We start from the raw sequence: 12,725 nt of genomic DNA, 5'->3' as shown, positions 1-12,725 counted from the left end.
CAGGACGAGAGCCAAACCAGCAGGATTTGTAAAATGTAAGTCAGGTTTCCTGGGGTCTTTATTGCTTCCAAAAATCCTTTGGCTGAAGCTTGTACTAACTGAAGTCCAAAACATCTGAGGAAGCACCAGATTGCTTATTCCTGCTCAGTGCCAGAATTTACAGAATTGGTATTAATACTTCTCATAAAATTCATATAAGATTTTTTCTACAACTAAGGAACATTTGCCATTCCTGATGTATTAACTAGATACAGGAAAGCAGATTGGATTAAAAGAGTCACTTTGGCTGGAGTCATCAGGAACAAAAGCTAATCCCTGATATAATGATTGTTCTTTACCCTGAAAATAACACTGATAAGAGCACTATATTACTCTTTATCATAATAAGGAGTCTAGTTTCATCAGCTCCCCATTAATAATGAAATCTAAGAGCTGATAATTGGAGTTTTCAGAATATTAAATTATTATAAAACTATCAGAAGGTCGGCGGTTCGAAACCGCGCGGCGGGGTGAGCTCCCGTTGTTAATCCCAGCTCCTGCTCACCTAGCAGTTCGAAAACATGCAAATGTGAGTAGATCAATAGGTACCGCTTCGGCGGGAAGGTAACGGCGTTCCGTGTCGTCATGCTGGCCACATGACCCGGAAGTGTCCTATGGACAACGCCAGCTCCAAGGCTTAGAAACGGAGATGAGCACCGCCCCCTAGAGTCGGACACGACTGGACTTTATGTCAAGGGAAACCTTTACCTTTACCTTATCAATATTATAATCCCTTAAATGTGAAGATGGGGAGGTACAGACAATAAAGTTCATATTATTTATCTTCAAGTCATTTGGAAACATAATTCCAAAGATGACTGTAAAGGACAAACTGAATCTTGACTTCAGGCCTTGTTAGTTGCCGTCAAGTCATTTACGACTCATGGCGACCCTATGTATAACAGAACAAAATGCTGTTCAGTCTTGCGCCAGTCTTATGCCTGACTGTTCCAATGTTTGCATCCATTGTTGCGGTAATTATATCAATCCATCGCATTGAAGGTCTTCTTCTTTTCCGCTGGCCCTCGACTTTACCAAACATGATGTCCTTTTCAAGCGATCAGTCTTTCCTGACAATGTGCCAAAGTATGTGAGTCTAAGCCTAGTTATCTTTGCCTCTAGGGAACATTCTGGTTGCATTTCTTCTAAAACTGATTTGTTTGTTCTTCTGGAAGTCCATGGTATTTTCAATAATCTTCGCCAATACAATTCAAATCCATCAATTCTTTTTCCTTTTTTAATGTCCAACTTTCACAGGTATATGTGTGGCAATTGAGAAGACCATGGCGTGAGTCAGATGCACCTTTGTTTTTAAACTGATGTCTTTACTTCTGAAAACTTTAAATAGGTCTTTGATGGCAGATTTTCCCAGCATGATACGTCGTTTGATTTCTTGATTACTACTTCCCTTGGCATTGATTGTTGATCCGAGTAGACTGAATCTGTTGACAACTTCAATTTCTTCTCCATTTATTGTGACATTTTTATTGGTCCATTTATGAGGATCTTCATCTTCTTCATATTCAGGTGTAGTCCGTATTGCTGACTACAATCTTTGATCTTCATCAGCAAGTACTTCAAGTCTTCTTCACTTCCAGCAAGCAAAGTTGTATCATCTGCATATCGCAGGTTGTTAATGAGTCTTCCACCAATTCTGATACCCTGTTCTTCTTCGTACATTCCTGCTTCTCGAATTATTTTGTTCAGCATACACATTGAATAAGTAGGGTGAAAGTATACAACCTTGCTGTACACCTTTTCCAATTTTGAACCACTCGGTTTCACCGTTTTCTGTTCTAATGACTGCCTCTTGATCTGTGTTCAGGTTCCACATGAGTACAATTAAGTGCTCTGGAATTCCCATCCTTTGTAATTAACTATAACATGCTATGGTCCATACAGTCAAACGGCTTTGTGTAATCAGTGAAACAGAGGTAAACATCTTTCTGGTATTCTTTACATTCAGCCAAGATCCATCTGACATCAGCAATGATATCTCTCATACCGTGTCTTCTTCTAAATCCATCTTGGACTTCTGGTAGTTCTCTGTCAATGTAAGGCTGCAAACGTTATTGAATTATTTTTAGCAAAATTTTGCTAGCATGTGAAACTAATGAAATTGTTTGATAATTTCCGCATTCTGTTTGATCTCCTTTCTTTGGAATGGGTATGAATACAGATCTCTTCCAGCAGTTGGCCAGGTCATTGTCTTCAAAACTTCTTGACGTAGCAGTGCTTCCACTGCTGCATCTGACTGTTGAACTATCTCAACTGGTAATCCATCAATTCCTAGCTTCACACACACACACACACACACATTGTACATATATAGATACACATAGTACACACACACATACACAAACACATACATATGTATATATGTATAAATATATAGCTTCAGGCCTTAGCTACTATTTTAAAAAAATGAAAAAATGCATCTTCTATAAGTGGGATCACTGCAACTGAGATCCTTAAAAATGAACCGCACAGACATCCTTGGGGGGGGGGGGTGTTATAGGTAGCATGTGAAAAACATCTGTCATGATTGCATACAAATACAGAAGGAGCATTATTTTGATATCGTAGAGGTTAGGAAAGGCTGCTTATGCTGAATACTTATCAGTTTCATGTTTGTCCTTAACCATAATCTCAAAACCAAACTCTAAGATTGTGACTAGCCATAAAAAATGTGTCATGAGTTTTTCACCTAGCCTTCTCTGAAATAACTCAGCGCAGTCCTAACATTTGTTTACACTTTATCTATCTTTAAAAGGGATGTGGTTCTCAGGACAAGAAAACAATTGTTTCCAAAAGAATTAGAAGTGCATGTGGCTATTGACAAGTAGTACTTATATTTTATATCTGGATTTGATATGTATTTTGCTCCACATTCAGTACAGAAATTTTCAGTTAGCTGAGTTCTATAGGCCATTTTATTTTTAATCTATACATATAGTTAAACAAAACCTTTTCTTAATGTGATAATCTAGAGAAAATATTTGCCCAAGGGACATATTTAATGAAATAAATGTTCCCAAGCCATATGCTTCAGCTATATACAGTACTCACTGATAATGGAAAACTATAGCTACGTAAAGAAATTAATGAGTACCAGATGGTACCAGAGCTAGAAAGTGTTTCACACAAATGTGAAAATTCAGGCTTTTCCCTCTGTTGCTAATGCATTAGGGCCTATTTGGAAAGCAAGTGTGTAACACCTCTAAAATCTTCACAAGTTTTAGGGTCCAGGTACAATAAACAAAGATCTTCATTTCTAGCCTTGGAAGCTGCTAGGCACATTTAGTTATTAATAGGTAAGTGATTACATTTTGATCCTGAATCACACAAGAAACAGACACTGTGGAATAACCCAAATTTGAAATCATGTGGAAGATGTTTTACGGGAATGCTTGGGCTAGAGAAAGGATCAACACTTTAGTTGAGCTGATTTCTAATGGTTGCTTGAAAAACTTTGAGAGATTGCATGTTGAATACGACTCACCTATATTATTCACTTGGCAATATATGCAATTAAAACATTGTAAAAGTTTTGATTGACCAGTATGGCCTGGATGCTCTAACAGACTCCAAGCTACCTGCAGTTTTAAGATGCTTAAGACATGCAGTGCTTGAATGGTAACCAACAATTCAATTTTATAAAGAATTAAAAAGTAAAATGAAAGTTAATATGAGTTATACAGTATATCTCAGTTGTGGAATGAAAAATTGAAATACCCAATTTTGGAGAATCCATGGGTCTAGGTATGAAGAAATGTGAAATATGCTTATGATTTAAAAATGAAATTAATTCATCAGAAAATATTTCATATTTACTGGATCCCCTCAAAGAATCTTTGAAAAGGGATGGACATTATTAGATTTTTTAAATGTTGGTTTTATAATGCATTTGAAGGTTCTTTAACTCATATATTCCTTTCTTGGATTCTATTTATTTACTGTATTTTATTGTAATTGTTTCATGAGATTTTAATGTTTATATTTTGCGCTTGATTTTACTGTAAACCACCCAGAGTCCCTCTTTTGGGGGAGATGGGTGGTAGCTAAATTTGATCAATCAATCAATCAATAAATATAATCAGGTCTTGTTCAACTATAGCCTTATTTTGTTTTGAAAGTACTGCATAAAGTCAGTAAATTTTGGGAATAAATATTATAGTTAAGAATCTTAATGTGATGTTGAACAATATTCTTAAAATATGGAATTTGTCACTTCATGAAGAACTTTGGCTGTACTGAGTATGAGACACAACTTTCCAATTTTAGATATACTCTCCTGATTTTAAGCAATGGATTCAGAATTTAAGCTTATCTATTTCTGAAAAAGTTTCAGTGTTCTAAAAATGAGAATATGATGCAATATGTTTCTGTACAGTCTAGATTTATTGATAAACTTAAGTATTGAATTCATTTGATATTATTATATGTAGTTATTATAACGTTTTTTGGGGGGCATTTACTTTATTTTAATCATTATAATTTATGTAGTTAGATTTTCTTTTGCCACCTTCTAATCACTGTATAATCTCTTTCTTGTTGGTATTGTGGGTTTTTTTAAAGTTCACTGTTAAAAATAAATAAAAAATAAAAATAATGTGTTAGCACATTGAGAAATGATTTTCTACAGATCTTATTGGTAATCAAGATAAAATCTCCTTTATCACAGTATGAAATGAAGAGCCAGAAAGAGAAAGGGAGTGCAATGAGACTGGATTACACAACCTTTTCTTCTTTGGACCTACGCAGTTTTCTAACTGGCTACGCTGATCTTGAGCTTCATTAGCAACCTACTTCTTTTGGCAATATTATATTAACACAAAACTTTGATATTCATTATTTACAGGCATTTCTATGCAGCATGTGAGAAATTATTTAATGCCAAGTCAGATCACAGTTCATTGAGCAAAATGCTGATAACAGAAACAGCTTTCTAGGATTTTAAGCAAAGATATTGACCAAGAGTGCTGCCTGAGTTCTTTTAAATGGCTTCACATATATTTGGCTACTGATTTATGCTTTTGCATCTTTTATGATACAGGTACAATGCATAAATTTCAGAGTGTAAAATATAATCCCTCTGTAGAGTAGAGATATTCACTGCAATGGGATTTCTTGCAACTTTCAAGATTGTAGCTTGAAAGAAGTCTAAGGAGTCATTATTATTTATTAATTATCTGTGGAATATAGCATTAGAAATGCACACACAACCCATATGTATATTAAACAACTGAAAATTTCCTCAATTTACTTCCTTTATGGACTTAAATGCAATTCTCCTACAAATAATTAAGATATACTGTACTATATTTGAATTTTTACTAAAAGCTATTTCAATGAGCGTCAACATTATTTTTCAAACATGACTGTTCTCAATGTCAGTTTTTAAAAATGCACACTTTAAGAGCCTTTCAACAGTCTTTTTTAGAAGTTTGCATCATATATCGTATTATGACAACACAATTTATATAGCTTAGTAGTTATAGCAGTATACAAAAAAGAAATTAGATCTAACAAAATTCTTATATAAAAAAAAGAAATTAGATTTTGTTAGAGCACTGAAAGATAAGGATCTGGAAAATATATCAGTAGGTAGTTACACGTTGCAAGAGGCAGGTATTCAGATGCCTGATGCATTATTCTGTTAAGTGATTACAGCAATCAAGGGAAACAAGAAAGTTAAATCATCGGTGCAGAGGGAGGGAGAACGCAAATGTAGCATGGAGGCTTGGTTCACTAAAACTGATGAAGATAGAACAAAATCTTACAGGAAGAAAGCCTCTTGTCCTTCAGTTCATATGCACATGCAGTTGGCTTCCTGACAGAACAGGTACTTTGCCTAGCTGGCATGGTTAGTTTGGAGATGGGAAATCACTATGCAGGAAAGGTCAGATGTGCAGCTTTTTTATTTGTATCACCTGTTTTATAAACAACTACTGGAGTCTGATCTTCCAGTGCAGAGGCTAAAAATATAGAGCCTGAATAAGCAGGGAAGTGACTACAGTAAACAAAAACTTCTAAAGGGAAAAAAAAACATTTCTTTGCTTGGCATTTGGAAATATACTATGGCATGTTCCTCCATTACTATTCCTGGTTCCCCAGGAAATTTCTTTATGATTTAAATATATTTTCACTTTTACCTGGTTGTAGTAGAAAAAAGTCTTTACAAATAAAACAATTGCATATTAGGCATCATAAACTGATTTATCACATGAACGATTATACCAACTAATGGGAAATAATCTAACTGAATTCAGTGATATTCGCTTTGCATTAGATAGTTATAGGATTGCACTACAGGATGATTGTCAATATTCTGATATTTAGCTTTATTATTAATACAAGAAAAGAGCTTGTCCCGGATCAACTCAGAATCTGGCTTGACAGGAATATATTTTCTGAAATATTTTCTGTGGTAATTATTAGGGCTGACATTCTTAAAAATGATTCAGGATAAATGCTGTAAGAGCCTAAAAAAAGATGTGGTTGCTTTAAGGATTGGGATCAATTCAACTCATTAAAGCACCATGCCTTTTTTCAGGCTTCCATGTAACCCTGAAAAAAATGCAGCTGCTTCGATGAAAGGTGCTGATCTTAAGTGGCAAAGCAATTCTTCCAAATTGTTTTTGAAATGTGTACAACTGTAATAATTTTAACTTCAGCAAGTGATCAAAGCAGCAATTGAAATCTCATCTATTGCCAACAGTTCAGTGGCCAAAATTAAAAATTGTGTTGCCTTTCTTGATTGAGGAGTTTCTCTATTGTTTTAGAGTCACAGATATATTTTTGCCTTTATGTAATCATCTGCTTAGAACTACTGATGCCATATCTATTCAGCTAGTCCTGGAGGAGTAGCAATGCTATGTGAGAATAGCTGTGTTGCCTGTTCCCCCTTAAAATTAATTGATTAGTTATATATTTTTTTCAGAATTGGAAAAAAATCAACAACACACACTTTTTTTCCCCAGTCAGAGTTTTGAGCAGAAATCTGCTAAGAGAATCCCACACAGTGTGGAAGGAGATGCTGGATTCAACTGATTGCATACTATGGGTTTTGTGTTAACATACAGCAGATAGCAACTAATTCTGTTGAAAAAATGAATAATTTGATTGTACCCTGTGTTGTCTATGTCCTCCAAATAGTCCCAGAATTGTGGTCTTTTTAATGGAGCTACATTGAACTTAGATTGGTTCCATCCACCTAGTTGTATCACTTTGCTGCTATCTATTGGTCACCCAGATGTTTTCAATCCTAACCCTAAAATTTTTGGTAGGGGTCTGCCATTGCCTTCTTCCCAGGGCTGAGAGATAGTGACTGGCCCAAGGTCACCCAGCCGGCTTTGTTCCTAAGGCAGGACTAGAACTCAGTCTCCTGGTCTCTAGCCTGGTGCCTTAACCACTACACCAAATTGGCTTTCACATAGCCCTAATACTAGTCAAACAGTTTTCATAAATGGTTACCGTATTTGTGTATTGAATACAAGATTATTTATGAGAACATGAGAAACAAATCTTTTGGGTACAAGCAGTTTAAAAGCCAAATGGTATGGCTGAACTCCTGCTGTCTATCAAAGCTATAACAGACTCATGATCTCAAACTTTTCTCCTTTTCAACACGCAGCGTTCTGATAATGCTGCTGTTTGTTTGAGCATATAATGTAGGAAAAAAAAAATCCTCCATAATAATACATTGACCAAGCAGTACCTAGGAACAATTCTGCTCATAATACCCCTCCCATGCATCCCTTTTTCTATACCATATAAAAGATTGTGGACCAACATTTTTATATATAATTTTGATTTGGTTCCATAAATTGCAATGCTCTTAATTGTACCAAACTATGAATTCTAGCTGTCGTTTGTACACTGAAATATACTGTATTTCTAGTCCCTAGATCTTGGTCTGGGGAGTTGCCACTCTCTAAGAGATTTCCTTTTTAAAGTTCTGTGGTTCAAACATCTGAATTTCTAAACTACTTGGCTTGAACTTGTGAGTTCAGTGGAAGACCTCCCAGAGGGTCATGACTGAAATTATTGTAACAATTCAAGGGGTAATGGAATTTTGAATCAGTTTAGTGAACTAGGCCACAAAATGGAAATGACAGCTTTAGGACTGAAGCTAACACTTTGACAAGGAACTGAGCAAGCATTATTTGAGAAATCCATAAACTGACCATACACTGTAGTGTAAGACATTTCATGGTCTGATGAAGGAGCTGAAATGTCTATGAAAAAAAATGGCACAATATTAAAACAATTAAAACATGGAAATATTTGACAAGATTGTAAACATGATTCTTCTGAAACTGATCTGTACAGACAGGTATTCATACAAAATTACTAGGGAATTTCCTTACCATTCAGTGCTACAAACGAATCTGAAAAAAGAAAAAGGAGAGGGGAGGGGAAGGAAAAGGAGGGAAGGGGAAAGAATTATTTCTAATATCATTTTAAATTCTCTTTCCACATATACTAATTTACATACATCCTTGCTAGTGTTTGGCGATATTTTGACAACATCCAGTTTTGAGATCAGCCTATCAGAATGGATTATTTCATAAGGTTTTGGAATATTTTTACTGCATCTTAAATAAAAGGTTGGGGTATTTTTCTTTTTAAAGAAAAGCGTAAGGATCTTGAATTAAACAATGAATCATGTATTTGAGAAGATCTTGGTTCTATTTGAGGGACTGCAGCCAATGGGAAAATCAGTACTACTCCTTAATCTCAAATAGAAATATTTTAGGAAGATTTGGATCAGTGCCTTGTATGTGGTACATACTTCTTCTTGGATCAATACCTAAAAGCTCTCTTCAGTAATGTCTCTTGTTATTTGATATATAGATCATTGAAATGTTAGCTTCCATGAGATTCTGTACTGAAGATTCTCACTCTTAACATTAGACATTTCTTTGTTAAAATATTTATTTAATATTAAAATATTGAAATTGTTGATCTTGCTCATTTTACCACAATTGCTGTTACAACAACATTTTCTTGGTATGATCAAAGTTCAATTTATGAGAGACGGCACCTGTGATGTAGCAAATCAACTGAATATAAAGGGGTCCTTGTACAATGCATCCTGGTAACATTGGGTGGGCCACTAAGGCCTTCAAAACAAATGTATTGCTTTTGCACACATATCATAATTAGTCCTACTTAAATTATACAGTGTAATTCTGTGGTACCTAAAATTTAGATATCCCCCACCCAAAGGAGGGAGAATTCTGTTCTCAATACCACTTTTGTCTGTGAGCTTTAATAGTGGCTGATGCTCCAAGAATAGATACACTCCAAGCAAAGTAGAAATACATACCAGACTGGGTTCCAATGAAGAAAAAATGGAAAAAAATAAAGGACAGGATAGTCCTCTCCATTGGACTATCCAGGATAGTCCTTTCCTCTCCATTTCACTATTGTTCTGAGCCTAGAAAGCTTTAAGTGTACTGTATTTAAGTGTATTAAGGCCTTGAAAACCAGAACTAATTCTGAACCACAAGCAGCATTTCCCATTAAGTAAGCTGTGTTAGGTACCCTAATGGCTATCACAGGGTAAATTTTTCCAATGAGCATTAAAAAATAGGAACCTATAGTGCTATGGAAAAAGACATCTCTTCAGGTTAGTCATGTTCCTTATGTGGCTAAATATCAAGCACTTTTCAAACAATCACATTCATTTTGATGGAATTTATATGAGTAAGTTTGGAATTTAAAAAATCAATTCAAACTTGTATGCAATGAAATAGAGGTATGTGATGAAAATGTCTTTGTCTCAAATTCCAGTGTAAAGAATTGTGAATCCCAGGAAATTATTTAGTTTTCATTTTAAAGTATTAGATAAACTTCACATGGGGGCAGAGATACCAGGACCACATACAAGAATAGTCCAATTACATATACAGCTATCAAATGGGATTATCCCAGTATACAGTATGGAACCTTATTTAGAATTCATAGATGAATATTTTGCAAAATGCTAAATGGCTTTCAGATTCCTTATCCTGGAGAAGGTTGATGAGAAAGCTCACTCTTTAAAACAATTATTTAGAATACAGTATATACAATATGAGTGCTAGCGGTATATGTAAAAAGTGACATTGGCTATGACTCATCATTTCTTAAGCATCTACATTTTATTTACCCAATCATATAAATAGGTTTTATAAAACAGATTTATCTGAATCCTGACAATATGCATTATAGTTCACATAACAGTTTGAGAGCCTCCATGTATTTTTTTGAATAGGGAAATACTTGAACAAAGCAAGCAGTGCAGATATATAATGTGGCTTTAAAGATAACAAACTCAAGTGGGATGACTAGGGATGGTGAAAAAGTCAGCTGTGACTGGGGTATCTAAACCTCATCCCTTTTGATGTGTGTTATGATGTGTGTAAAAAAGGTGGGGCTTTGCACAGACGTGGCCATCAACTTGACACTTTTGACGCAGCCTGCAGACATTATTGAATTCAAGTCATATTTAAAGTACTCCCATGGACTTCAGTAGAATCAGTTTGGTCAATTTGTGGATTAATATGCTTAGGGTTTGAATGAAAGGTTTACATCTTTAAGTAAATTTCCCCAAATATTCATATACTGTGTGCTTGTTTAGGATGAGGCCAGAAGTACTGTACGTCAAATGTATAATGATTCATTTTTTTCTCTGTTAAATCACACATTATGTCTCTCTCTTTCCATTTTAATTAATTAAAAACAACGTTGTGAGGAAAAAATATTTAAAATGATATCACAAAGAATTATCCTTAATTGCTGCCGAAGGAATTAGGAAATGGCTGGTTTGTGAGAAGTCTTGGCACAGGAGCAATAATTTAAAAGCCTTCTGGCATATGCACCTCTAAATGTTTCTTTTGAGGTTTCTTTTAACACCAATAGGCCAATTTTAAGGAGGAGCTTATTTCTTTAATGCAGTTGATGAGTTTTGAATGTTAAATAACTGCTCATTTAAAAAAAAATCTCAAGGGTATTTTCTAATCAGTTTATATTATCTTCTTTTCCTTATTCTGCAACAAGATTGTTGTGGATCTTTTTGTGGCTTCTTAAGAAGCAGGATATTTTCAAGGCTGGTTAAAGATAGCAGAATAAGGGACAAATTCATTTTTAGAACCCTGTAAAGGGAAAACTAGGACAGTGAAAAAAGCAGAAAGGGAAAGTGCCAAGTAACTCTGCATAATCTCTGAACTAAATTTCCCTCTTAACATGCAACAGACTTTCTAACTTTGGTAGTACCATACAGATGTTTGAACTGCAACTTTGAGAATTCATAACCAGTATATTGATCATACTCACTGAGATTTCTGGGTGGAATAGCCCAACCCATGTGGAAGACATTAAGGTGGGGGAGCATTTTTTTTAGCATTTAATTAATCACAGAGAATGCTTATGATTAGTTGCAGTTGCACTTTTTTTTTGCAATAGTTTTTGTAAATGGGCTATCTGACCTTCTCAGGGCATGCATACTGGAAAACTTCAAATATATATGCTTTAATCTTGCCATAATGTCTAGCTATACATGTGTTAGAGGTGTGTAAATTTCAAACTTCAGCCCAAGGCAGCTGTTCTGACCTGACTAGAAGTGTTCTGATACTCTGCCAGCCTGACTGGAAGTGTTCCCACCTTGAACTGTTCTCATCCCATTTTAAGGTAAAAACAAGCAAGGAAACAACAATCAAATAAATGCTCTTGGGTTATTTTGAGGCTGGTATACATTTGCTAAAACTGAAGCAGTGCTGTAATACTTCCAGTAAAGCTGGACTAACTTCTTTGGAGGTTTGCATTTAAAACATTTAGCAAATCTCTAAATATTCATAAATTCTTTCAAAGATGTTCTTAAGAGAAATGAAGCAGCCATCACATAAAATTGAAATCGCTTTGGGATCCAATTCTCATTTTTCCATCCTTTGTACTCTAAACGTATTCCCTCAGATAAAGATCACTGTTCTACCATTAATGTTATGTTGAACAGTCAATAGACTATTACTTAATACAGTTGTCCTTTTTGTGCCATTTCCTTTTCACCCATATTTAACCCTATTCACTTAAACATAAATCTTGGCTTGCCCTCCAACCCATTCTTCCCATTCACTAAACCTAACTGGTATACTATTTCCTGATGCAGTGAATGCAAATATCAATATAACCACAAACACAGAAAAAAAAAACTTAAATCACCTCAAAAATATTAAAACTACAGTATAAGGTAAACAGAAATAACAAAACTTTAGCATGGAGACATGGCAAACTACATTTCTCTGAGTAGAAATATAATGCAAGTCAAAACAAGTCACTTATTTGTTTAAAGTAGCATTAAACAAAAGTACATTTGCATTAAACATCTGTAGCTGGAACCTGACTCTGAATACATGTTTATTTCACTTTCACAGGGCTGAACCAGAATGATTAGAATAATTAGAAGTGAACAATTCTGGCAGGAAAGGGGAGTTTTCGGAAGATACAAAATACCTTCCCCCAAAACATTTCAGTTTTTTTCTTTTTTTGTTGTGCAAGAGATCATAGGCCCAATCAGGGTCAGTTGTCTGAAACACTTGGTGGTGGGGGAGCTAATAGTTGCCAGAGAATGGTAACCTCATGCTTAGTTGGTTTTCTCCTGCAAAAACATGGGACAACGTTCTTTTTCACCTGCAGTATTT

General features: G+C 35.0%; 1 protein-coding gene across 1 annotated transcript in view; it reads right to left on the bottom strand.

The window, feature by feature from the left end:
* The window catches only part of SEMA6A (semaphorin 6A), a 177,995-nt gene that overhangs the window by 30,293 nt on the left and 134,977 nt on the right, over nt 1-12,725 (bottom strand). The window contains exon 17 of the mRNA XM_063295310.1: nt 8,412-8,432. Within this exon, the coding sequence (XP_063151380.1) occupies nt 8,412-8,432 (21 nt within the window). The remainder of the gene's footprint in view (nt 1-8,411; nt 8,433-12,725) is intronic.

This window comes from Candoia aspera, chromosome 2, assembly GCF_035149785.1.
Source record: "Candoia aspera isolate rCanAsp1 chromosome 2, rCanAsp1.hap2, whole genome shotgun sequence".
Lineage (NCBI taxonomy): Eukaryota > Metazoa > Chordata > Lepidosauria > Squamata > Boidae > Candoia > Candoia aspera.
Note: the sequence above shows the minus strand (reverse complement) of the source record. Positions and strands in the feature narration are given on the sequence as shown.